General features: G+C 46.1%; 1 protein-coding gene across 1 annotated transcript in view; it reads left to right on the forward strand.

The window, feature by feature from the left end:
* WNT3 (Wnt family member 3) overlaps positions 1-27,417 on the forward strand; it is a 161,485-nt gene extending 134,068 nt beyond the window's left edge. Inside the window, exons 3-5 of the mRNA XM_069634160.1 lie at positions 7,724-7,989; positions 9,826-10,310; positions 25,342-27,417. Of these exons, the coding sequence (XP_069490261.1) occupies positions 7,724-7,989; positions 9,826-10,305 (746 nt within the window). The 3' untranslated portion in view covers positions 10,306-10,310; positions 25,342-27,417. The remainder of the gene's footprint in view (positions 1-7,723; positions 7,990-9,825; positions 10,311-25,341) is intronic.
* The last annotated feature ends 428 nt before the right edge of the window (positions 27,418-27,845 follow it).

Consider the following 27,845-nt stretch of genomic DNA (forward strand, 5'->3'; position numbering starts at 1 on the left):
TGAGGTGGGGCAGCAGGGTATGAGGTTGGGCACATTTTTACAAGGATTGGGCAGCAGGGGATGAGGGTGGGCAGCATGGGATGAGTTTGCGCACATTTATACAAGGGTTGGGCAGCAGGGAATGAGGTTGGGCAGCAGGGCATGAGTTTTCACACATTTATACAGGATTAGGCAGCAGGAGATGAGGTTGCACACCTTTATAACAAGGATTGGGCAGCAGGGGGTGAGGTTGGGCAGCAGGGGACGAGGTTGCGCACATTTATACAAGGATTGGGCAGCAGGGGCTGAGGTTGCGCACATTTATACAAGGACTGGGCAGCAGGGGATGAGGTTGCACACATTTATAACAAGGATTGGGCAGCAGGGGTCAGGTTGGGCAACGGGATGAGGTTGGGCAGCAGGGTATGAGGTTGGGCACATTTTTACAAGGATTGGGCAGCAGGGGCTGAGGTTGCGCACATTTATACAAGGACTGGGCAGCAGGGGATGAGGGTGGGCAGCATGGGATGAGTTTGCACACATTTATACAAGGGTTGGGCAGCAGGGGATGAGGTTGGGCAGCAGGGCATGCGTTTTCACACATTTATACAAGGATTAGGCAGCAGGAGATGAGGTTGCACACCTTTATAACAAGGATTGGGCAGCAGGGGGTGAGGTTGGGCAGCAGGGGACGAGGTTGCGCACATTTATACAAGGATTGGGCAGCAGGGGCTGAGGTTGCACACATTTATACAAGGACTGGGAGGCAGGGGATGAGGTTGTGCACATTTATAGAAGGATTGGGCATCGGGGGATGAGGTTATGCACATTTATACAAGGACTGAGCAGCAGGGGCTGAGGTTGTGCACATTTATACAAGGACTGAGCAGCAGGGGATGAGGTTGGGCAGCAGGGGATGAGTTTGTGCACATTTATAAAAGGATTGGGCAGCAGGGGATGAGGTTGCACACATTTATAACGGATTGGGCAGCAGGGGTGAGGTTGGGCAACATGATGAGGTTGTGCAGCAGGGTATGAAGTTGGGCACATTTTTACAAGGATTGGGCAGCAGGGGCTGAGGTTGCGCACATTTATACAAGGACTGGGCAGCAGGGGAGGAGGGTGGGCAGCATGGGATGAGTTTGCACACATTTATACAAGGGTTGGGCAGCAGGGGATGAGGTTGGGCAGCAGGGCATGAGTTTTCACACATTTATACAAGGATTAGGCAGCAGGAGATGAGGTTGCACACCTTTATAACAAGGATTGGGCAGCAGGGGTGAGGTTGGGCAGCAGGGGACGAGGTTGCACACATTTATACAAGGAGTGGGCATCAGGGGCTGAGGTTGTGCACATTTATACAAGGACTGGGCAGCAGGGGGTGAGGTTGGGCAGCAGGGGATGAGGTTGTGCACATTTTTACAAGGATTGGGCAGCAGTGAATGAGGTTGCACACATTTATACGAGGATTGGGCAGCAGGGGCTGAGGTTGCGCACATTTATAGAAGGATTGGGTAGCAGCGGACAAGGTTATGCACATTTATACAAGGATTGGGCAGCAGGGGCTGAGGTTGCGCACATTTATACAAGGACTGGGCAGCAGGGGATGAGCTTGTGCAGCAGGGGATGAGGTTGTGCACATTTATACAAGGACTGGGCAGCAGGGGATGAGGTTGCGCACATTTATACGAGGATTGGGCAGCAGGGGCTGAGGTTGCGCACATTTAAACAAAGGACTGGGCAGCAGGGGATGAGGTTGTGCACATTTATAGAAGGATTGGGCAGCAGCGGACGAGGTTATGCACATTTATACAAGGATTGGGCAGCAAGGGACGAGGTTGCGCACATTTATACAAGGATTGGGCAGCAGGGGCTGAGGTTAGGACTGGGCAGCAGGGGATGAGGTTGTGCACATTTATAGAAGGATTGGGCAGCAGGGGACGAGGTTATGCACATTTATACAAGGATTGGGCAGCAGGGGCTGAGGTTGCGCACATGTATACAAGGATTGGGCAGCAGGGGATGAGGGTGGGCTGCAGGGGATGATTTTCCACACATGTATACAAGGGCTGGGCAGCAGGGGATGAGGTTGGGCAGCAGGGCATGAGTTTTCACACATTTATACAAGGATCGGGAAGCAGGGGATGAGGTTAGGCAACGGGATGGGTTTGCACACATTATACAAGGATTGGGCAGCAGGGGATGAGGGTGGGCTGCAGGGGATGAGTTTGCACACATTTATAGAAGGGTTGGGCAGCAGGGGATGAGGTTGGACAGCAGGGCATGAGTTTTCACACATTTATACAAGGATTGGACAGCAGGGGATGAGGTTGCACACCTTTATACCAAGGATTGGGCAGCAGGGGATGAGGTTGGGCAGCAGAGGATGAGGTTGTGCACATTTTTACAAGGATTGGGCAGCAGTGAATGAGGTTGCACACATTTATATGAGGATTGGGCAGCAGGGGCTGAGGTTGCGCACATTTATAGAAGGATTGGGTAGCAGCGGACGAGGTTATGCACATTTATACAAGGATTGGGCAGCAGGGGCTGAGGTTGTGCACATTTATACAAGGACTGGGCAGCAGGGGATGAGCTTGTGCAGCAGGGGATGAGGTTGTGCACATTTATACAAGGACTGGGCAGCAGGGGATGAGGTTGCGCACATTTATACGAGGATTGGGCAGCAGGGGCTGAGGTTGCGCACATTTAAACAAAGGACTGGGCAGCAGGGGCTGAGGTTAGGACTGGGCAGCAGGGGATGAGGTTGTGCACATTTATAGAAGGATTGGGCAGCAAGGGACGAGGTTGCGCACATTTATACAAGGATTGGGCAGCAGGGGCTGAGGTTAGGACTGGGCAGCAGGGGATGAGGTTGTGCACATTTATAGAAGGATTGGGCAGCAGGGGACGAGGTTATGCACATTTATACAAGGATTGGGCAGCAGGGGCTGAGGTTGCGCACATGTATACAAGGATTGGGCAGCAGGGGATGAGTGTGGGCTGCAGGGGATGATTTTCCACACATGTATACAAGGGTTGGGCAGCAGGGGATGAGGTTGGGCAGCAGGGCATGAGTTTTCACACATTTATACAAGGATCGGGAAGCAGGGGATGAGGTTAGGCAACGGGATGGGTTTGCACACATTATACAAGGATTGGGCAGCAGGGGATGAGGGTGGGCTGCAGGGGATGAGTTTGCACACATTTATAGAAGGGTTGGGCAGCAGGGGATGAGGTTGGACAGCAGGGCATGAGTTTTCACACATTTATACAAGGATTGGACAGCAGGGGGTGAGGTTGCACACCTTTATACCAAGGATTGGGCAGCAGGGGATGAGGTTGGGCAGCAGAGGATGAGGTTGTGCACATTTTTACAAGGATTGGGCAGCAAGGGATGAGGTTGTGCACATTTATACAAGGATTGGGCAGCAGGGGCTGAGGCTGCACACATTTATACAAGGACTGGGCAGCAGGGGATGAGGTTGTGCAGCAGGGGATGAGGTTGTGCACATTTATTCAAGGATTGGGAAGCAGGGGCTGAGGTTAGGACTGGGCAGCAGGGGATGAGGTTTTGCACATTTATAGTAGGATTGGGCAGCAGGGGACGAGGTTATGCACATTTATACAAGGATTGGGCAGCAGGGGCTGAGGCTGCACACATTTATACAAGGACTGGGCAGCAGGGGATGAGGTTGTGCAGCAGGGGATGAGGTTGTGCACATTTATTCAAGGATTGGGAAGCAGGGGCTGAGGTTAGGACTGGGCAGCAGGGGATGAGGTTGTGCACATTTATAGAAGGATTGGGCAGCAGGGGACGAGGTTTTGCACATTTATACAAGGATTGGGCAGCAGGGGCTGAGGTTGCACACATTTATACAAGGACTGGGCAGCAGGGGGTGATGTGCACATTTATAGAAGGATTTGGCAGCAGGGGACGAGGTTGTGCACATTTATAAAAGGATTGGGCAGCAGGGGATGAGGTTGTGCATATTTATACAAGGATTGGGCAGCAAGGGACGAGGTTGCCCACATGTATACAAGGATTGGGCAGCAAAAGATGAGGTTGGGCAGCAGGGGATGAGTTTGCTCACATTTATACAAGGATTGGCAAGCAGGGGATGAGGTTGGGCAGCAGGGGATGAGTTTGCACACATTTATACAAAGATTGGGCAGTAGGGGATGAGGTTAGGCAACGGGATGGGTTTGCACACATTTATACAAGGATTAGGCAGCAGGGGATGAGGTTGTGCACATTTATATCAAGGATTGGGCAGCAGGGGATGAGGTTGGGCAGCAGGGGATGAGGTTGCGCACATTTATAAGAAGGATTGGGCAGCAGGGGCTGAGTTTGCACACATTTATGCAAGGATTGTGCAGCAGGGGATGAAGCTGGGAAGCAGAGGATGGGTTTGCACACATTATACAAGGATTGTGCAGCAGGGGATGAGGTTATGCAATGGGTTGGGTTTGCACACATTATACAAGGTTTGGGCATCAGGAGATGAGGTTGCGCACATTTATACAAGGATTGGGCAGCAGGGGATGAGTTTGCACACGTTTATGCAAGGATTGTGCAGCAGGGGTGAGGTTATGCAATGGGTTGGGTTTGCACACATTATACAAGGTTTGGGCATCAGGAGATGAGGTTGTGCACATTTATACAAGGATTGGGCAGCAGGGGCTGAGTTTGCGCACATTTATGCAAGGATTGTGCAGCAGGGGATGAAGCTGGGAAGCAGAGGATGAGTTTGCACACATTATACAAGGATTGTGCAGCAGGGGATGAGGTTATGCAATGGGTTGGGTTTGCACACATTATACAAGGTTTGGGCATCAGGAGATGAGGTTGCGCACATTTATGCAAGGATTGTGCAGCAGGGGATGAAGCTGGGAAGCAGAGGATGAGTTTGCACACATTATACAAGGATTGTGCAGCAGGGGTGAGGTTATGCAATGGGTTGGGTTTGCACACATTATACAAGGTTTGGGCATCAGGAGATGAGGTTGTGCACATTTATACAAGGATTGGGCAGCAGGGGCTGAGTTTGCACACATTTATGCAAGGATTGTGCAGCAGGGGATGAAGCTGGGAAGCAGAGGATGAGTTTGCACACATTATACAAGGATTGGGCATCAGGGGATGAGGTTGCACACATGTATACAAGGATTGGGCATCAGGGGATGAGGTTGCACACATGTATACAAGGATTGGGCATCAGGGGATGAGGTTGCACACATGTATACAAGGATTGGGCATCAGGGGATGAGGTTGCACACATTTATACAAGGATTGGGCATCAGGGGATGAGGTTGCACACATGTATACAAGGATTGGGCATCAGGGGATGAGGTTGCACACATGTATACAAGGATTGGGCATCAGGGGATGAGGTTGCACACATGTATACAAAGATTGGGCATCAGGGGATGAGGTCGCACACATGTATACAAGGATTGGGCATCAGGGGATGAGGTAGCGCACATGTATACAAGGATTGGGCATCAGGGGATGAGGTTGCACACATGTATACAAGGATTGGGCATCAGGGGATGAGGTTGCGCACATTTGATTGGGAAGCAAGGGAAGAGATTGCTCGCCCGCGTAGCTTGCCTAGTTACAGTTGGTGTCTGAGCCTTGAGCTGACAGATGGGTCACCGAGTAGGCGAGGCTTTTTCTAAGGCACCATGAGTTAGAGACATCCTGGTGCTCGCAGGGTATTTAAGTTCCAGGAAGATGGCAGGACTCGAAACTGGATGGACACCATTTCTTGACTGATTTCTGAAGAATGCAAGAGCACAAGCAATTGGGAACAGAGTGGGTACAGTCCAATCGGAGGAAGCCCTTCCTTCCTTGCACTTGATTCTGGCCAGATCCCACAAATGGGATCGATGCGAGGAGGGAGGTCCTGATTTAGTGAACGGAATTGGAGTGCTGAATTCTACTATCATTTCCCAGATAATTACATCCGAGTTCTCATCCCCCTTTCCAAATAGACAACTAAGTCTCAGAACTACAGCATAGTCCTCCTTTTATGTCTTGCATCTTCTCTGTCTGATGTTTCTTCTCCAGGTTCTCGCTCCTCATTGGTTCAATGCGAATATATATGATTTTTTAAAGCGCTCTATAGCATAGGTCCGCCTATTTTCTGAGCCTGCTCCAGCTTTGCAGAAAACAGAACCGAGGTGAACAGGGATATTGATTTGCCTGGTAGTATGGGGTGTGTGTACTAGGGGTGAAGCTGGCACTGCAAGTTAGCACTGCCGGTTCCAGAGGCAACAATTGATGCCACTGCACCCCATCTCTATGCAGACCCCCAATCTCACTGCCCACATGTTCAGTCCCTCTCTCTCTGTCTTCTTTCACTCTTCCTTCTTTTCAGTGTTCCATCTCCTTGTGTTTTTCCCCCCAGCCCTTATTATTGAAGCCTGCTTTCTATTGGAAACTCTCATCAGGCCCCTTTTTTCTGCCAGTTCGCCCAGTCGGCTGGCAGTCTTGTTGAAGGCCTCGCCTCTCCCCTCTGCCACCTTCCATTTCTCTTGTCTCTGACATATAGAACAGCACTTTGTAGCCACAGTCTCAAAGCTAGTGCTTAAGCACGGTACCTGGTGCGGCCATCTCTCTTTCAAATGACTTGAATTCTTTCCCTGCCCACAGCATCTCCCCCACCCTCTGTACTCCTTTGCACCCACCCCTTGGGCCCCTTCTAAAAACCAAACCCCAGACACGCTTTGCTTCATTTTCCTCTGGTCCTCAGTGTGAGATAGTAAGATTTTCCCGCCTTCTCTGGCCCTAAATAATCGAGCCTCATATGCTGGTCTCTTTGCTGCTTGTACAAAGCCTAACACCACCGAGAAGCCATTTCAAAGGTGCTGCAGGGGGACGAACGGATTGGCTTACCCCTTCTGTTCCACAATACACTGAAAACATCAGTCATCAAGTGCCGTCTCCTTGGCTCACCACACAGCTTCAATGGCACCGCAAAGCCGGGAAAATGGCAAAGATGTGCTCTGCAAATACCCCAACATTTGTGTAAACATTGGAACGTGGAGGATTGCACCTGAAATGTGGGCGTGGTTAAACAGAGTGGGTGTGAGGTGCAGGGCACAGAGTCTGAAGGATTTAGTGGAGAGCGCGCTTGATCAGTTTCAGGGGCGTGTTTTTAAGGGATGGGTGTTCAATGCATGGGAGAAAGGTGAGAGCCTGGGGAATGTCGGTGCAGAACAATTCCTTGTCAACTTAGCAGGTGAACGCTCGATTTCAGCAGGGTGAGTGTGGGTGCAGCAGTTGTGTGCAGCCTGTGGCTCTCCAGATGATCCCTCAACATTGCCAATGCTGGCCAGGGCCGATGGGAGTGGTAGTCCAGAACATCTGATGAGCTAAAAGTTGCAGATGCAGACCCCTGGGGTACAGCATGGCCAGATGAATGCGCGTCACTGGGATATGCTTCTAGTCTTGGGCTGTTCTTTCACAAATAATAGAAGTCTGGTGCTTCAACCAATTAGTCTGAACCATGACTATAGCTTCTCAAATTCAGAGCTTTTTCAAATGGAAGACTTCAATTTGGAAACATGACTTCCCATTGACACAGACCCAGATTGTAACCCTTTTAAATGACTTAACCTGCTTACTGATGCTAACCTGCGCTGGCCTACCACACTTCCACTTTATTCGCAAATAAAATTAAGATTTTGTTGTGAATGAACTGACTATACCTTTTCTTCCTTTACCCCTTGGCTGCAGCTACTCGAGAGTCTGCATTTGTCCACGCCATCGCTTCAGCCGGGGTGGCATTCGCCGTCACCCGATCCTGCGCTGAGGGCACATCAACCATCTGCGGCTGCGATTCGCACCACAAGGGGCCCCCAGGAGAGGGATGGAAGTGGGGCGGCTGCAGTGAAGATGCTGAATTTGGTGTGCTGGTCTCGCGAGAGTTCGCTGATGCCCGGGAGAACCGCCCAGATGCCCGCTCCGCCATGAACCGGCACAATAATGAAGCGGGCAGAACGGTGAGGGGCTCGAGGATGAATTTGTCATTTACAGGCAGGAGCAAATCTTGGCTGGACAGTGGTAGTTTGGGTCGTAGCAGAGGCAGCTTTTGGTGCGGGTGGAGGGGTGGATGGTAGGGCACCAGTGGGATTCTAGGGGGTGCACAGGGCACCAGGGTGAACCAAGGGGGCGGCCACCCCATCTCCCCCTTGCTCCGCCACTGATTTGGGAAGCCCATTCATGAGCTGTTGGGGCTCATCAAGAGAGCAAATGTCACTTCTAACACTGCACACTGTTTTAACGCTACCCGCAAAATACATTCTGACTCCATATGCAGGTTACTTTTCCTTTGGTTCATTAGCCGAGTGCATGTAATCACAAGGGGCGCGGGGGCGCGTGTGTACTGAAGTGGTTATTATGCAAGTCTATGCAAAAAGGTCGAGCATACTCGTCCTTGGCACTTAAGTGGTTAAGGTGTTGAGCAATAGACAATCAGGATCCCATGCTGGAAGAAAAAGATCCGATTTCAAATTAGTGATTCTAATCCAGGGCAAGTCTTTGATAATATGAGGATGTGTTCCCCCGATTGACAATGAGGGAAAGTAGGCGTCAAGGAATAAGATGGGACATGCAAGCACCAGGTCATGGTATCTGTTGGCCAATCAGGCCGTGGTACCTTGTGGTGCCATGGCCTGATTGGCCACAGGATGCAAAAGGACAACTTCAATAGGCTGCAGTGTTTGGGCCTGAGTGCTATTAAAGTACCAGGTGACGGTGTCAGGCCCTTTGGCCCATGCCCTTCTGGTAAATTACCTAGAAGCCCCTGAAGCTCGTCATCAGAGTACGCCCCGACATTAGATGCTCGGCCCATTTTCAGCACTGATCCCATCTTCTAGCTAGTGAATGCCTCAAAGAGACTCCTTCTCAAGATGTCTGCCCATCTTGGAGCTCAGCGGGTTGAGGGCTGCACATGCACTTGATTCCCACTGCAATCTTTTAAAGATGACCTGCAGTGTGCATTCAAGGATATCTGCAGTGCACATCACTGCTCGTGACGCTGGCAACAGTCAGGCATACGCATTGTACACAAGCAAGTACAATGGTGCCCTCGTTACGCAGCGGACCCCAAGGGCTCGTGGCCAAAGCAAGAATCGCTGGTCACACCACTTAGGAAGCTTAGGGGCTGTTGGCATTTCCGTTTCCTTGACTGGCTCCATCTACTTTAATATCATCTTTTAGATCAGTGCTGTAACTTCACTACACCTGTCGAGAATTGCGCCTACATGCCTCAGGGTTAGGTGCGCTACATAAAGGTAGAAATAAATAAATCGACTGCCCTTCAGCGGCCTGCAGGAAATATATAGGGCCTTATTTTAGAGCGTGCCGTGACATAAAATCTGCTGATTTTCTGCTGCCGGAAAATACCCTATTTTAAGTTTGCATTGGACCAGCTTTACGCCAGTTTTCTGCTGGCAGAATGTGAGCAGAAAATCTGGCACTCCCCATTGCAGTGCATGGGGACCGGTAGATTTTACACCGGCGGAAAACTGGTGTAAAGCCAGTCTAATTCAAACATAAAATAAGGTATTTTCTGCCAGTGAATTGTACGTCACGCTGTACTGTTAATCAGGCCCATAGCGTTTTAAAAACTCGACCAACTTTTCATTGGAATGGAACCACCATGAATGGTAGCATCGGAGAAAGAGAGAGAGACAGAGAGAGAAAGAGAGAGAGAGAGAAAGAGATAGAGAGCGAGATCAGAAGGAAAAAAGCATCAATTAGTTGGGAATGAAAACATAAAACAATTTGCTTTATTTATATATTTATTTGTGGTCTGTTTTTGTTTCCTCCCACAGACCATCCTGGATCACATGCACTTGAAGTGCAAATGCCACGGCCTCTCCGGGAGCTGCGAGGTGAAGACCTGCTGGTGGGCGCAGCCCGACTTCCGGGCAATTGGAGACTACCTGAAAGACAAGTATGACAGCGCGTCAGAGATGGCGGTGGAGAAGCACCGCGAGTCGCGGGGTTGGGTGGAGACTCTGCGGGCGAGGTACGCCCTCTTCAAACCCCCAACTGAGCGGGACCTGGTCTACTACGAAGGGTCTCCCAACTTCTGTGAACCCAACCCAGAAACAGGCTCCTTCGGGACCAAGGACAGGACGTGCAATGTGACCTCCCATGGGATTGATGGGTGCGACCTGCTCTGCTGCGGGCGGGGCCACAACACGCGAACAGAGAAGCGCAAGGAGAAGTGCCATTGCATCTTCCACTGGTGCTGCTACGTGAGCTGCCAAGAGTGCATACGGGTCTACGACGTCCACACCTGCAAGTAGATCTGGTAGGTAACCCTTAAAGTGTGGTTTTATCCATAAAGAGCCCCCCGCCCCCAAAATATGTAGAAAGGTCTACGGATTGCTTGGTAAATTTTCTTACTTGATCTGATCAATTGGGTTGCTTACAACCCACTTGCTGTGTAGAATGACCTTCATATGGAAAGCTATATTTTTATGATGCAACATTCTTCACGAATCTTGGGACCAGCTGGAAGTTCATTCGAAAGCAACCAATGGAATCATTTCCCGAAACAACCTGGATAGTATATTGGCAGGAGAAGTAGGCGGTGTCCAACGTGCTGACCAATTATATGGAGAGGATGTATGTGTTTGGCAGGTGGCAACATATCAATGTCAAGACTCACACCCCTTCCATTCAGAAAATATACACCAACCCTAAAGGTTTTTGGAGAACGCATCTTCTGTCTGCACACCTCAGGAACAGATCCCAAAAAATATTTGAACAGATTCATAATTTTTTGTTGTTGATAAAAACATCTCATTATATGGAATACACATGACACTTCGTGTTCGATTGAAACATCTGGTCTCTCAGTCACTTTGGTGCGAATTTACGTAAGCAACTAATGTGGAAAATTCACATATACTATCAAATCAATACGTTAACCCACTGTGTTTCAGCCCACTTGGAGCATATTTTCTTCTTGCTCCCATTGTCCTTGCCCCAAGTGCAAACATATTGCCTCAATTGTGATACTCACTGTAATAGGATGTATTCTCCTCATGATATCAGAAATTTCCTGGGTATCCATTATTACCCAGAGACAAGATGCAATATACTTGTTATTTCCTCTACTCTGTATTAGGTGTCCTCTTGGGGCGCCTAGCATTTTGGGCAACCACTACTTTTTGAAAATGTGGTGATGATACTGTGTTGTTACATGGGAACTCATTAATTGTGCATAGATAGTCGTTGTTTGTCCTGATGAAGGCCCAGGGACAAAGGGAGGAGGAGGAAATTAAGCTACAAGTGGGCCGAAACGCAGTGTGTTGACATATCGATTTGATATTAGGTGTGCATTTTCCACATTAATTGCTTACATAAATTCGCACAAAAGTGAAGGTGGTCTAAGAGAGACCAGATGTTTCAATCAAACATGATGTGTCATATGTGTAACCTGTGTAATGAGATGTTTTTATCACAAAATGTTTATGAATCTGATAAAATAAAAATGATTTTTATATCTGTTCCTGGGGTGTGCAGACCAAAGATGCTTTCTCCAAAACCATTAAGATGGTGTATATTTTCTGAACAGAAAGTTTGGAATGCTTGACACATTAGGGTGCGGGGAGTCAAGACGTCATACAAGGTACCTCATTGGTGTATATTGTATTTAGCAGATGTCTATTGTCTCCCTCAAGCACCCAATATAAAAAAAACTGGGCCGCTTCCATGTGCTAATTTGTGAAGGGCACAGGCTCCAGCTGAGAGTCCCTTATTTCTATGAAACCTATGCAATACTACAAATGGCCTCATTTTTATGGTTTCCATAGTAACCGGTGGAATGGACCCAGGCTGCATCCGTATTGGTCCCCGCAGTTCACTCTGCCGGATAGTGAGAAATGTCCAGCTGGAAGGAAAATGTCATGAAAAGCCTGGAGGTCCCCGGGGATTATCCGCCCTGGGGCCGAAAACACACTATAGTGACCATCAAACATGGCGGTTATCATTGGATAGGATCCCTATGGGCTTCATGTGCCCCTTGAATATGTAGGTAGAATTCATAGGTATCCCAGCCTCCGCCGCCACACGAAAATGTGATGCAGGCATAGATGCTGTTGGTTGCCTTGCGCAGAGCAGATTTCCAGCCCTGCCCAGGCTCGTCTAGGGCAGCAGTAGCAACATAGCCCTTAAGCAGCGCGCTTGTTTTGCGGCATTTGAGGCCGGGTCTGTGGCTCTGTGGTTCCATGGAATAATGTCCCCGCAAAAATGTCTCCTGAGAAATTAGTCGGTGTTTTTTGCGGACATTATTACGTTGAACATGGAGGGACAACCCAGCAAATGTCCCCTACTTTACAAGGGGAGTAGGGGACATCTTTGCAACCCGTCCCCATACATAATGTCACCATATATAATGTTGCCAATGGCTTTTTCCAACGGCATTATGTATGGGCACATTATGACCCGATACCGGCTCAGTGGACTAATGTATCCACTACAGGGGCCTGTGTTTGATCTCCTGTTCCTAGGTCCAAATCCCGTGGAAGTTCTACTCTCCTCCATCCCTTCCTCTTTCTGAGGTCGATCAAATGAGTACCATTGAGTTTCGTGATCTTATACATATCACTGCCATGGTGCCCCGCAGGGGTGAAGGTGTGCTCTATAAATGCATCTCTTGTGTTATAAACCCCATGGTAAAGCGGGAATCTCCCATAAAGAAAAAGAAGAAGAAATATCCTAAGATCGCAAAGAAAGAGCCTTATTGGGTTGTCCAGATTATCAACGACATTTTTCGGGAGACATTTTCACATGAAATCTTAGCTATGTAATCAAGAGGAAAGAAAGGACGTAAATAAACCTGAGCCCATAGTATGTATTCTGTCCACCTACTATAGCCTGTCAATTTTACACAGGATAAAACGGTTCCTAGACATAAAATCGAAATCAATAAAATCGAAAGTCAAAATGTTGAAAAAATAATCTCGAAAAAAAAAAAGTCGATTTTTTTTTTAATACGTTTTTTATTCGAAATGGGGGGGTTCCCCCCCAACCCCCCTTTTTTTCTATTTTTTTTTATTTTACCCCTTTTTTTTACTTACCAAACCCAAAAAAAATATATAAATAATAAAAAAACAAATTCGACTTTTTTTTTTTCGACATTATTGATTCGACTTTTTTGTCATTCGACTTTATTTTTTCGATATTATGACTGGACACCGATAAAACATGATGCCAAACAAGTAACACAAATAGAGAAAGAGTCTCGACTGTGGCTAGGAAAGCACAGCTTCTTGCTTTAAATAGATGTAAAACAAAGCAAATGGTTCCCAACTTGGAGACAAAGGAAGTCTCTGCAGAAGGTCTTCATCATGACCAAAGGATTTCACAGAGGTGGATCTGATTAGTATGTAATGGATCACATTGTGTACATGGTTCCAACGTAGACCTGGTAAGCGTGCAAAATACGATGTATACCATTATGTTGCTAAAAGAAAGAAAACATGATTTAAACGACTATACAATTAAATTATCCAATAATGGGGAGCACCAATTGTAGAACCTAGTCATTCTTTGGAACACATATATATATTATATTGCGGCAGTCACTTTCACTATAGTTAAGGTGCGTAGCATGAGCCATGGGAAATTCGAAAATTCTATTGCTAATAACTTTTGAGTCGCATGATAGATTTGACTGACATCCCAACAGAAAGATTGTGAAGGCCCACCCCCAGCCTGGAAATGATTGGAAAGATTTGTTAAAAAATGTAAAAGTTATTCAGAAAGCAAGAGAAAGCGGTTTTCGGCCTACTCCCATTCATTTTCCCATAGATAAAAAGTCCACATTTTATCAAGCCGAAGCACAAAAAATGCATTGACTTAATTAACGGGACAGGTTTTGGGTTATTCAGTTCAAGAGGTGCCCCCTTCTCCCAAAAAGATAGCTGTAACTCCCATGGTGCATTGTAGCAGTGAGACTTTTCAGAAATGAAATCTGCCATTTTGCTTGAAATGAGTGACTACCTTAGTAATATTGGGGAATGTGAAAACAAAAAGCACAAATAAATTGGAGGGAAAAGGTTGAAATTGCATCAGACTGGGGGGGAGAGGACATCATGTGAAGTTGTGGAGTTGGGGTTGGTCTGGGGAACCAGTTACAGTTCGGATGTTTTTGCATTGTCGGGGTAATGCCAAGGGAATATCGCGAGATTAAAGCGGCAAAAACACAAGACACGCTCAGGAACGAAAATGCGCCACACAAAGCAAAGAGAGAAAGGGAGTAATCGGAGGGAACCAGAGAGGTAGAAATAAACTGAGGTGGGTGGGAGGACACAGGAAAAAGGAAGCAGGCACATGGGGAACACCTGTGAGGACTTTGTAATTTACCAGCAGCATTGCGGTAATTAGTGCAAGATTACTGTGGTAATTATCGTGGGAATGAAAACTGAGGGAAAATAAATAAATGGGGGGGTGACATCTGTTGTGATCACATCTTCTAAACAGGGCGAAATGGGTCTTTGTGCCAGTGGCCCTGGTCAGTAGGCCCTAAAGAAACCTACTGGTGGAACACGTGCACTGGCCATGGCTGAAGGCCACTGGCGATGGCCAAAGGTCATGACGAGTGGGCTTGAAAGAACTAGCGGTGTACTAAATAGGAGATTCTGCCGAAAACCGAATAGTTGGACAAGTATTTGGCCAGAGCCAAATAGTTTCATTTTTAACAAATAAAGTAATGTAGACAAGAAACACACTTCGTAAATTAAAAATTTTAAAATATGTACAGCCATTATTGATTGTTTTACTCATCTTTGCTGTCTACAGATGATGTTTGTGTAAACCATGGAGAGTATAAATGATCAGAAAATAAACTTCAATAACAGCAGAGTTTGCATTTTTGTGCATTCATAGCTGTCGCATGTTGGCCCAAGTAACTAAGACTATCCCAAAAGTATAGTATAGCATGCATGCAATCACTGTGAGGGGAGACTGGGATGTGTTTACCTGTCCTTTCAAATGTGCCTTTTGGGCCTGCCCAGCTTTAGCCTTCTGGCTCCAGCAAGGCACTGAAACACAAAAGGATTGATTACATCAATTTAGCAGCCTGCTGACCGCTGAATTGCTACTGATTTCAAACCTGTGGGATGCTAAAGCCATACTTTCAACCTGCGGTACTTAGAGATGAGACATTTGAAAACATTTCTTTTCCTTAATAGATAGTATTTTTCTTTGTTTTTCGGGTGTGGTATGTTTGTGATGTTTTGGGGCATGGTAAAAGACAACAGCTAAAAATATATGGAGAATGCCATGTCCTCCATGGTTCTTGGAAGATCTCATAGGGAAGGGGCGGTGCTGATTTTCTGACAGTGGATGTCAAGCTAGGGATAGTATTACTGGTACGCCCTAGTTCGACGCCCCTTTTCGAGTTTCGAAAAACAAACTGTAATACTCCGCAGCATCCACTAGATATCGGCCTATGCACAGCATGTGAATCTAAGCAGAAACAAGCATCAGAAATGCGAATACGGTGAGTAATCTATCCCATCTCCTCATCTTTACTACACAAATATCCCTCTTTTCTAACTCTCTAATGTTAGGAAGAATATTTCTGCTGCTACAGACTAGGGCATTTTAGTTAAACATATTTTTTGTGAAATTCTCAGTCTTTTGGGTAGTCACATTCAGTAGTAACATTTGTCCCTTTTACCCAATTCAAAGGGACTCATTTTGGCAACATGAGAAAGTTGAAGGGCAGGAAATGTAACCCATGGTTCGATACTACAAATACATCTGTGCCGCAGACACACTTCCCACTGAGCCATCTTACTTGATTTATAACCTTAGCCTGCAGGCTGAAAGTTCTTTGCTACAGGCACACTACCTCCTGAGCTATTTTACTGGGGCTTTAGAACTTCCTGGTATATTTGCAGCGGACAATTAATCCACTTAATTATATTTGTTGGATTGGGAATTGGGATTGGAACCTGTAATATTCAGATTACTCACACTGGTCATTAGCAAATCAATACGCCCCAAAAGAAAATACCATTTCCAATAGCGACTTTGTATACTATTGCTCATCTACACACTTTCCATCTCTGCCGCAGGCACACTGCCCACTGAGCCACCTTACTTTCTTTACAACCTTGGTCTGCAGGCTGAATAGAGTTCTTTGCTGCAGGCACACTACCTCGTAGTCAGGGTTTGGAACTTCCCGGGATGCCTGTAGCAGTCATATTAATCCACTCAATGATTTTATTTAGATTGGGAAATGGTGGGATTGGAACCTGTAACTTCCAGATTGCTCACAGAGGTCATCAGCAAATCAATAAGCCCCTAAAGAATATGCAATTTTCCAATAGCGACTTTGTAAACTATTGTTCCAGTTGAATGGTTTTCAACTGCAAAATACAGGGGAGACCAGAGCCATCTCATTACACATTCAAAATATTGAGAGTTTTGCTTCAGCTCACCACTCCCCAGCAAACCACCGTATAAAATCCTGTATGTGCAGCACATGAAGGGCTAAGGTTTCATTTGCACTTTCAGACATTTGCCCTGTCTGTACTCAATTACAAAAGTGACATCACAATTTGTTTAATGATCCTTTTAAAGGAATAACACGAAATGCCTGAATGGTTCCAAGCACAGTCAAAGAAATAATTAATGGGCCTCATTATGAGTCCAAACTCGCAACCGGGTCCGGCACCCGTGAATGGGCATTTACTGCGGTATTCCGGCCCCACCGGTAATTGCCCTTTCGCAGGTGCCAGAACCAGTACATCCCCATTCCCATTTGAGCCACATAGGGCTCAATGGGAATGGGGGCGTCGGATGCACCAGCGCGGTTTACAACGGTGCCGGTGCATCCAACTTGCTGTGCTCGCGGGTGCAGCTCTGCCCACCAGGGCAGACCTGGCCGGCTGACAGGCGCCCGCGAGCACAGCTCGTAGTGTGGCAGTACTGTAGCAACGGTGCCGGTAGCGCTACCAGCACTGTTGTTACCTTACCACCATACTTATAATGAAGCCCAAAGTCTTGTTGGAGAAACTATTCGGCTTTGAGTGAAAATGTATTAAGTATTCGGCCAAAGCTGAACATCTAATTTCCACCCAAATACTTACTCAAAGCCATAATTTCGGTACACCCCTAGAAAGAACCCTAGTGTATTAAAATATACGGTGGCCAGGTCCAAAGGCCATGGCTAGCAGGCCCCAAGGAAACCTATAGGTGGAACACGTGCAGTGGCCATGGCTGAAGACCATGACTAATGGACCCTAAAGAAACCTATTGGTGCAACATGTACTGTGGCTAGGAGCGAAGGCCATGGCTTGTGGCCCTTCAATAAACTTTGGTATATCAAAAGCCTTGAAATCCATTGAACAATCTTTAATTAAGGGACGCAGAGTTAAAATGACCATCACTTCCCACATCACTGAATTTCAAGGTTTTTTTTGCGTGAAATCTGATCACCTTAACTGCCCCTTAAAAGCATGAATATATATAGATATATATATATATAGACTCACACTCACAATGTTGTTCCATGTCAGGTTTAGCCTGACAAGTCACTACCATTCTAACAACATTAAATGTTACTGTATCAAGAGAAAAGGAGCCATGGCACAAAGTGCCAAAATCGGTCATCTGGTTAGGTACCAATAAAAAAACAGGTAATTCTGTCCCCAAAAGTAGACCCAGAAACAGGTCCCCTTACGCTACTGCCTGGGCTCTACAGAATTTATATGCACAAAAAAGAGAAAGGAAAATGCAGTGTACAACTCAAACTGGTGACTGATTCTCATTCGAAACATATAGTAAGATCCTGAAAAAATGGACCCACTAGCATGTACGTAAAAATACAAATGTAATGGTATTACAAATTGATGTATATTTTTAGACATAAATCTAAAACAGTTCTATAAAAACAATACCACCCACAAAAAATGTATACTAGAATACAAAAATCCACCCAGATATGATACTTTTACACAAAGACAATAACACAAACCTAAAACCCTTCCATTTACCACAACAGGGTAAATCCCTTTTAGTGCAATTTGTGTGATCACAATTGTCGGCCCTCTGGTTAGGTGCCATGCTGAGCACAAGTTTCCACCAAACTTGACATACCTTTCTATGATAATGCTTCCTTACTGTCAATCACATGACATCCTTTGAAGATCTACTCAGTACAGGAGTCAAATCAGCTAACTCCCACCTTGACTTCTATAGGAACATTGGCCTCTTTCGCGGTCATATGGTTGTCATCAACGCTATAATTTCGGAAAGGTAACGAAATAGTAATGAGTTGTGCCTTTCACCAAAAACATTTAAGGATGGCATATCCTCCAAAACAAACTGTCTGCCTAATGCTGGGCCTGTGCCTCCGAGATCTCCTCCAGTGGTGACCAGAGTGGAAGGCTGCACGGTCCCTCCATGCAGTGCACTGGGGGTATCTTCACGAGTAGATTAGGGGCAAATTGATGCCATATGCCCATAAGAATGTTCTCGAGCATGTAATCTAACGCAGATAATGACAATACAAATCCGGAAGCAGATGGGAGAATTGAGGGCATGTGACCAGCCGGCAGTGTAAGACTTCTATCTTGAACACCCATTCAACATAGTGACATGATAGATTATTTATAACGCGCTGAATACCCAGAAGTTTCTAAGCGCGACCCGGGGATCGAACCTGTGTTGCTTCATATCGTCTTGCTTCCAAGGCAAGCACGTTGCCGCTGAGCTATCCTCCCAGGGCAGAAACATAAAAGCATATGGCCTATACATAGCGGTAACAGTGTTTTGTGTGTTTCATATGTTTAGCAGTATTTGTAAACGGTCCTGTGATTGATGCTGTTTAAATACATTTTATTTCATATCGACAATTGTGTAGAATAAAGTCACTAAGGGAACATGTATCAAGGAAAGGCTCAACATAGAATCCTCTCTCAACAACTCTTTATTTAGAATGTTCTCATAGGGAGCGATGTATAAACTCTGGGGGGTAAGAAAATGAACAGTAATGAGCTTACTCCTTCTCAGGATGCTAGTTACTCAGGGGCTACTCCTTTACACGCAGGGTAAGTTTTAGGGTGGTCCAATGCATTAGAATCTTTCCGGGTGGGGCAAAACAAGATCAAAACATAGTCCTGCAGTTTTTGAGCAAGCCCGGGTTCTGGCTTCCACCGACGGCTTGACCCCATCCAACTAGATGTAAGAAATGTATATGGAGATTGGCAGGCAGCAAACTTAAGGAAAGGAAATGCCTCTTCCAGCGCTCCTCCCCTTTCGCTAGGTCCTTGAGTACCCTGTGTCTTTCTTGACCTTCCTGGGCGGTGTCCTATAGGTGACTGGAGTAGTTGGGAATCCACTTTTTAGGCTCTCCCAGTGCTGGTGTGATGCTCACTCACTGGGCCTGGGCCAGTGTGCTGGGTTGAAGCCGGACCCTCACAAGTGCCCTGGGTCATGAGCAGGCAGGAGGCCACCCCTGATCTTCTGCTGGCTTTCTCCTAAGCCTGGTGTCTCCTCTCTTTCCCAGGGTCCCGACTCCCTGGCCCTCCAGCCCATGCACTCCCTCCTGCAGGAACCCACTCCACATCCTCATACCTAGAGGACCTTCTGCTACCACCTTATCCTCTTCCTTTGTGTGCTGGTTTGTCTGGTGCCGCCAACGCTCTGCTACTTGCTCATTCCTCCACTCTTCCCAGGTTCCCCCCGGTCAGTCACAGGGTTGAACTCTCTTCAACACGATCATCATAACCCCCTTAGGGTTTAGCGTGTCCTCTCTCCATCCTCTGACTCTTCTCTCTTGGTGTTTCTCTTCATATCCACCTCCTCCCCATTCCAACTCCTGCTATTCCTCCTCTTCTTCTGTTCACTCTTGTGACACCACCAGCTAGCTCCCAGTTCCTCAATTCTCCTATCTCTGACTCTTGCTCTTTAGCCTATTATCCTCTTCCCTTTTCTCACCCACCTCTTCCTCTTTGCAACTCTTGATATTTCTCCTTTCCAACTCTCCCTTCTTCACACCCTACTCCTCTTCTCTGCCTCCTGCCCTCGCCCCATCTGCTCACTCCTCCAGTCTTCACCCAATGAACTGTCCCCAGAAACCTTCACTGCCCGGAATCAGCCTCACATGTTTACCCTACAAGAGCCGGAAATTGTCAATGTAACAATGATACTGGTTTCTCCTATGGGAATTTGGTATGGGGATGCTGAATTGGCCGAGTGGTGTTTTGCCTTCATACAGCTCAGGTGTGCGCATCTATGCAGACTTCCCCGTTGCATCACCATGGGCCGACATCTGGGGCGGGTTAACATTTTGGATTGTTTTTCCCTGTTCCCACTGTGTGAGGGGTCACATCATGCTGGCTCTCTTTGGGCTTACTGTGTCTCCACGCTCCATAGTCGCGCGGCTATCGGTACTCTACTTACTAATGCTCAGATGGTGAGAATGTGAGCAGGGTCTTGCTCTTGCCCACCCTTTTCTTCTGCATAGTGTGTGCCAATAACTGGATGGATCTCCTTGGGCGGCAGCATCTACATTTGGGAAGCAGAAAGGCTGCTGGCTTTTGGGAGATCTTATTCCCCAGTAAGGGGTGGCCAGATTCTCTATGCAGCATACCATGGTGTCCCTTAAAGAGACAATGAGCCAAGGGTCCTTCACGTGGCAATTCCTGCCTCCTGGTCATGGCACGGTTGGGGTAGCCAGGGTATCTAACCCATGCCGCTCCTGGGCAAGCATCATGTGGCTGGCGCGGGGATACATCCTGCCTTGGAGACCCCACAGTCCAACTCCATGGTCAGGCAGACAACTTCATCACACTACTGAGAACCTATAGAATTGATAACACTTTACCATGAATCTGCTCCTGGTAGCCAGGTGCCTATTTTCAAGCTAGCCTATTGCTGACTTGAGGCAGCCAGTGGATAATTTAATAGAACCCGCTTACAACATGTGGTCACCGAACGGAGAGAACTGAACGCTTGTCACAGAGTCACAACCCAAGAATGTAATGCCTTGTTCACATAATTCACACCACCATGAAGCCAAGGCCCATGACACCAAGGCAAATCCGGTGTGGTATTATCTGAAAAGAAATGGCGAATGTGAAAGCACAGAACCAGCAGCCTAAGCTGGATGTACCCGTGCCCAGGGCAGGAAATGGGCCAGACCAAGATGGAGGAGAGCTTGAACAAAGTTTATTTTGCCATAGCGCTGCTGTGTCCAGTGGCTAGCCCAAGAAACACCCAGATCTGTTTTCAAGTCAAGCTATCAGGCATGCGAGGAGCCCGTGCTTCAGAAGACTTGGCCCTGGAGACTAAATGCAGAAACAGCCAAAGCCTCACATACTGTTTTGCAGCTGTCCAAATTGGTATATTGGGCTTTCAATTTACAGACATTTCTTTGGTTAGAGTGAGTTTTGTGACCAATGAAAACAGCAGAGTGCAACTTCCATTATTTGCTCAAAAGCGTTTTTTGCTGAATCACTAACAGACATGTTTCAAATTTTAAGTTGTAGGCATTATGTTCCCATAATGCTCCTTGCTTTTATGCAAATTACCAGGATTGGGTTCTCTGAAGAGACGCTGTGCTGTGTGACCTGGCCCGGGGCCAATCCACTCGGCCCTGACTTCTCCTCCCCACAGCCCCTCCCCTCCAAGGAGGAGATGACTCCCAGAGTACATGTTTTCATGTTTTCAATGTCCAGCCCGTGCCACACCTCTCTCTCTCCCTCTCCTTGCCCCCACTCTCCCAGGGAATCATGCTAACAAACCTCTGACGCAGGACCAAGTGCCTGATTGAGGAAGCCTCCAACACACAAGGTCACGGCTCTCAAATAAAGCTCACAAGGCAGTTCTGCAGAGGGAAAATTAACACCAAAAAGGCAATGAGTTAAGTGAGATGACTTTGAACGAGCCAACATTCCTATAATAGCCCTGACAACAACACAGGGTAGTTGGCTTGCCCATTTTATCAACTAGTATAGATCCGGACCAGAGAATATACTAATACATATAGCCTAACAGCAAGACCAATGGAACCTGCCCAAGATCTCAAAGGCAGAAGTGGAAAAGGCAATACACTTGCAAAATAAATGGCACGGCATCTGGCTCGGACAGCATTCCTATCAACCTACCAAAAGTACAACATCCAGTGTGGATTCCCTGTCTAACCCGGTTAATTAATAGACTGTACGCAGCCAACAATTTCCCCAACTAGCTGGCAAATTGCCAAAATTGCCCCTGTACTCAAAAAAGGGGATCGGCATCTTCCAGTGAACGATATAGGTCAATTAGCCTAATCGATAACTTAGGGGAGGTCTGTGGTAAGTAGGGTGACCAGACGTCCCGGGTTTGGATTAGCCTAATCGATCATTTAGGGAAGGTCTGTGATAAGTAGGGTGACCAGACGTCCGGGTTTGGATTAGCCTAATCGATCATTTAGGGAAGGTCTGTGGTAAGTAGGGTGACCAGACGTCCGGGTTTGGATTAGCCTAATCGATCATTTAGGGAAGGTCTGTGGTAAGTAGGGTGACCAGACGCCCGGGTTTGCTGGGAGAGTACTGGGATTGGGACCTGCCCCGGTTTTAGCCAAGGAGAGAGTGACAGTCCCGTTTTATTTTTAATCACAAACAATGATCAACTATATAAACAGTAATAGATGTTGAGAATGTTGCCATCTTAGGATGGGTTCGAACCCCCAACGTTCCTCACCTTATGCATTAACTGCTTGCACCACAGAGACAGGCTGAGAGGAAAGTACATAGCAAGATATGTAATGTCCAACCGAGAAAAAGTACCTCTGTTATTAATATTTACATATGTTTTAGTGTGTTATAGTTGAGATGCTCACAATTTTGGCACTAAATACCAATAACGGTCAAGTTCATTGTACAAATATAACATTAAATACATCATTCACTCAGTCTCATGCTTGGTATTTACGTGCTTTTATGAACACTCCAAGCCGCACAATTTGTATGCATATACTGTGGGAATGGGGTGGGTGGGAGCTCTTGTTAGGGGTGTGTCCTTCTTTTATGTTCTTCGCTGTCCCGGTTTTTTGTCTTGAAAATCTGGTCACCCTAGTGGTAAAGTACTGGGACTTGGGTACAGGATGAGGATATAATCACAGATCACCAAGCAGGCTTTGCACCAGGGATGGGCACCATGGATCAAGCGGTCTGTCTTTTTTAAAATCTTAAGTAAAAATGTGATTTTAAGGAAAGCAACTTTCTATTTTGTTTTCATAGGTTTTAAAATCGCATTCGATTCTGTGAATCGAAGTGAACTGTGGGAAATCCTTATCAGGTAAATAATCCCGGCAGACATCTTTAATTCCATCCAGACGCTCTAGGAAAACAACCCAGATGCGCTTATATTTGGGCAGGATGGTGCAAGAACAGACGCATTACCAGCGACCAGTGGGTTGCGTCAAGGCTGTATCCTTGCCCCCCCTGACCCCTGCTCTTTCTCATCTACCTCAATGACCTGACGCTGAAAATTCTGACTGCAAGTCTAGACACTCCACCGAGAGCCAAAACAAAGGTGGCCTTCCAGAAGCAGGTAGATATTGTACAACAATTCTGCAAAAACATCAATTTATCTATCAATAAACCTTTCAAGAACAATGGTCTGTAAGTGTAGGGAAAACCTCACAATTGAGGGTGAGTTACTCCAGGAACAAAGTACGATTATCTGGGGATATGTGTCATTTTTTTGTAAACACCAGTTCATGAATAAAAAACAAAATGGCATAAGATGGACTACACAGTCTAAGAAGAGTGAAATGATGTTAAGACAGCCTTCTGGCGCACTGTGCACTCTGAGCTGCCCCCTGGGAAGTCCATCGCCGTTGAAAGCGCTAGAAGCCTTCAAGGCTCAAGCGGGGTCGTCTATATGGCAGTGAACTCTGGGGCACAGAAGGACTGGATCCCTTGTGAAACAGCACTACCACCCCCCGCACACCTATCTCACTGCTCGTGGAAGCAGGCATGAAATCTCTACATTTCGTAGCCCAGTATATACCTCTTTTCTAGGGTTACGTCTACACAAATCAGACCATATGAAAATGTTTAAGGCGATGTTATGGGCCATAATACTTTACATGGGGGTTAAATTATGGAAAGGGTTCAGACATATAGCCGACCTGCCGAGAAAAATAAGCCTTACACGTTTACATACCAAGGATTCAAAAATCTCAGGGGATAGTCTCGGGGATGCCAGCTCCAGGCGTGACGCCCTTTATCAAGAGACGAACATGCCAGAATCAATCATTCAAACACGCCTTCCTGGCTATATAATATTTAAAAGCGGCATTAGACCAGAAAGCTACTTTAGCAAAGTATTTCCAATTATCAATAGAGCACGGTATGTAAAGTTTCGATTAAACGTGTTCCCGGAAGCAGAACTATCCCACAGGTGGTCTGATCTGTCTTCAATAGGTTGCCCCTTGTGCTCTTCTGTGACAGAATCTCTAATTCCTTTTCTTTAGGAATGTGCAAAGCATTTAGAGATAAGGAGGAGGGGGTTCTTTCTGATCCTATGCAAGCACCAAGCTATCTCATCCCGGGATGCATATGTGTTATACAAAATGTCATATCACGATAACGTCGAATTTCCAATATCAAGTTACTCAACCAAGGCCTGTCGGGCCAGAAGGAAATTGACCTGCGTTGGAACCTCTGAAAGCAATGACTGATTAGGCGATTGTTTCTAACTGTTTCAACTTTTTCATGACACAAGTCATTTTGTGATTTTATCAGGTTGGATTGATATTTTTGCGATGAACTGTATATCATTTTTAAGTGCACTTTTTTGGGCCAGTAACAGAAATAAAGCACTTCACACAGAACCCATTTTTCATATACACCTCATGATGGATTGCTCCCTCTAAGTTCTAAACCCTGTATTTAAGGGTTCTATTATCCAATTCAAAGGTACTCAATACATTGTCTTTAGAAGGGTTATGGAATGAGTCGGCCCTACCCGGATTGAAGCTTGTGACTGCAGAAAGTAACTGAAAGCTTGTAACTGAAGCAGGTGCTTAACTTGCCGTGCTCTGTCCCCGGCATAACCCCTTTAGACTGTGTTATTTCACATACCTTTCTATCCCCTGTACGGCTCTGCAACCTACTGCTCTCCCGATGTTTTAGACTAAAATTCCCAGGAATACTGCCCATTGAATATGCCAGCTAGAACTGATGGGAGAAGTAGTCTCAAACATCTGTAGATCCAAAGGTTGTAGAATTCTATCCTGGGGTTACATTTATTTTGGTTTATCTCTGGTTGATGACTAAGAATCTTTAGAAGTAAATGCAATAAACCATGTTGTTTGTGTCTTTCAGATGTCTCCTGGGAGACGGCAACAGGAACAACTGGAAATAAAGGCCACAGCCCCGCTGGCATTTTGGATCCAACTTCATTGGCTTGCAAGCCATTGGAAGCAGACTTTGGAGGAGACGTGAATGAGTCGTATGGAAGGACGTCAGCTGGGCCTTACCTACAAAGCAGGAGCGTCTTGCAGCTTGCTGGAAACCCTCCCCTCTACCTTAAAATACATTCTGAACATCCTTCGGTGGGACTGCACATTGGAAATTCTGCTTTGGAAAAGGAGGGCATTCCTGTTGACCGGGATCTCTTGGCACGGAAAAAGAAAGATGGGTGAAAGAGAGAGCTATGCAGATGTATAAATATGTCATGTAAGAAAAAGGATTTGCCATTCCTGGATTCCATTAGAGGTGTCCATTTGTGCTGGCATGACAATCGGCTCTGAGTAATTTCCTTCCATAGGCAGATATAGGAAGACGCACATTACGTCAACATGGCCTAATGCTTTGGCTCATCACTTGGACACACTTAATGCTGGCTGTATAAGCGCAAGTAGGAGACCGTCAAATTCTAAACAGAATGTGACCAATGCTGGACAGGCCAAGCAGACCAAGCCCACTTCAGTATCCATTGGATATGGGTCAACATCAGGGTGCGTAGCTAAAACCATGCTTTGACAAACCCATCGGAACTCCTCGGCTTGCTCCCACGTGATCGCAGTCATAACCATTTATCTCTGTTGTTATCAATTAGATGGTTTATTTAATTAGAGAAAATGGGGTTGGGTTCACTCAGAAGTTCTGAGATTCATTTGTATCCATGCAGGAAGCCAGAAAAATCTTCAATGAAAAAGAGGGACTTCGCCTGTCGCCTGTAGCAGGTGTTCTCACTATCTCTTCCTCCAGAAACTCTGAAGTTAAGTAGCTCAATCTTGTTGAACATGATCATCTGGAATAGAGGACGACCATCTAATGGAGTGCAAGCATCTGGATGCAGTCATCGAGCCAAGACTAGCTAGAGCTGAAACCGCCACTTCATAGGGAAGACTAAGCAATAACCTGCTTAAACCCGACTCCCACACTCCGTCTCCCAAGAATGGTGGCCCCAGTTCAGTTTCTGCGACTGTGAACCTCTCCCACAGAGACGCCAACAAAAGCGCTTAAGAGCACATCCTGCACTGCTATGTGGACGTGCGCGACATGCTCGTAACGGGTAGCCTACTGACTAGCTAAACGGTGGATCCAAAAACAAAAAAAAAGGCACGCTCCTCTGTAAGGCCACATGGCTGTTGGAGAAAGAGATAGAAATCAGTCTACGGCGTGCAGTGGAGTGTAGTCTTATTCAAGTTGGGCCACCTTCCCAGAATGATTGGCACCCCATTATTTGTATATGTTAGCGTCAATACTCTTAGTTTCAGTACCTTGCTCTTAACCAGGCACATTTTTAACAAACGGCCAGTGACTTTGATCATGCAAACTTTGAGGGCGCCATCCACTATTTGATCGACGCATCACGCCAGAGGTATTTAACCCTGCAGGTCTCCCACCTGCCGGTCGAAACTTTAGCACCGCAGATTTCCCCTCAAGGGCCCGCTGCATCCAAAGCTTTGTATGGAACTCGTAGAAGCTGTTCATCCTTTAAAAGAAATATTTTATATTCAGAAATGGCTCTTTTTTAAAATATTATTTATTATACCATGTATATACCTTTGAGAGTAAACTCAGATGATATATTATATAAATATATATATTATATATGTATGTATTTGAAAAAAATATGATCTTACATATTTTGTTTTCTGCTAAGTTATTAAAGAGAAGGTATCTTTTGCTCTTAAAGACACAAGGTGTATGCTAAGTGTTTTTATTGGTTAAAAAAGTTTAAGGCATGTCTGATGGAGAATATACCGGCTTGCTTCGGAGGTGAAGGCTGGAAGCAGTTCTCATTAATGGAGGAAAGTGTATGGTTGGTTTATAAAATTGGACATCCAACGTCCAGCTTTATAAACTTTATCCAAATTTGCAATCTATAAAGTCTTCCATTGGGTAAGGAGTGTGTTACTTCATTATAGTTTGATTCTAAGCAGACTAGTAAATTCATTTTGACATCAAAAAATATAATAAAACCAGCATCCACAATACCAGGAAATGTGTAAGCATTGGTTGGTAGAATTAACTAAATGTGCAGGTCCTTGTTTAGGTTTAGTAAATGTACCTCAAAAGACAGTCTGTTTTCGCTGTTAATGAAAGTGAACAATGAAAATATATCAGTGGCATACAATGTGAACCCTGTTAATGATAAAATAATTAACCAATGTCAATTTATTACTGTACTTGTTAAACAATATTTACCCACCTATGGCTGCTTTCGGAAGGCCTCCGATTGGGTCATTGTCTACATGACCTTTGGCCGGAGACATCTTGACCTGGCAAAGCAATGCTGATCTGGAGTCTATTATAAGACAGTTATTAAACTCTAGTTACTAGCTTTGGAGCGGAAGAGACCAGTCCAATGGACCATC

This window comes from Ambystoma mexicanum, chromosome 13 (assembly GCF_040938575.1).
Source record: "Ambystoma mexicanum isolate Mex_15411 chromosome 13, UKY_AmexF1_1, whole genome shotgun sequence".
Lineage (NCBI taxonomy): Eukaryota > Metazoa > Chordata > Amphibia > Caudata > Ambystomatidae > Ambystoma > Ambystoma mexicanum.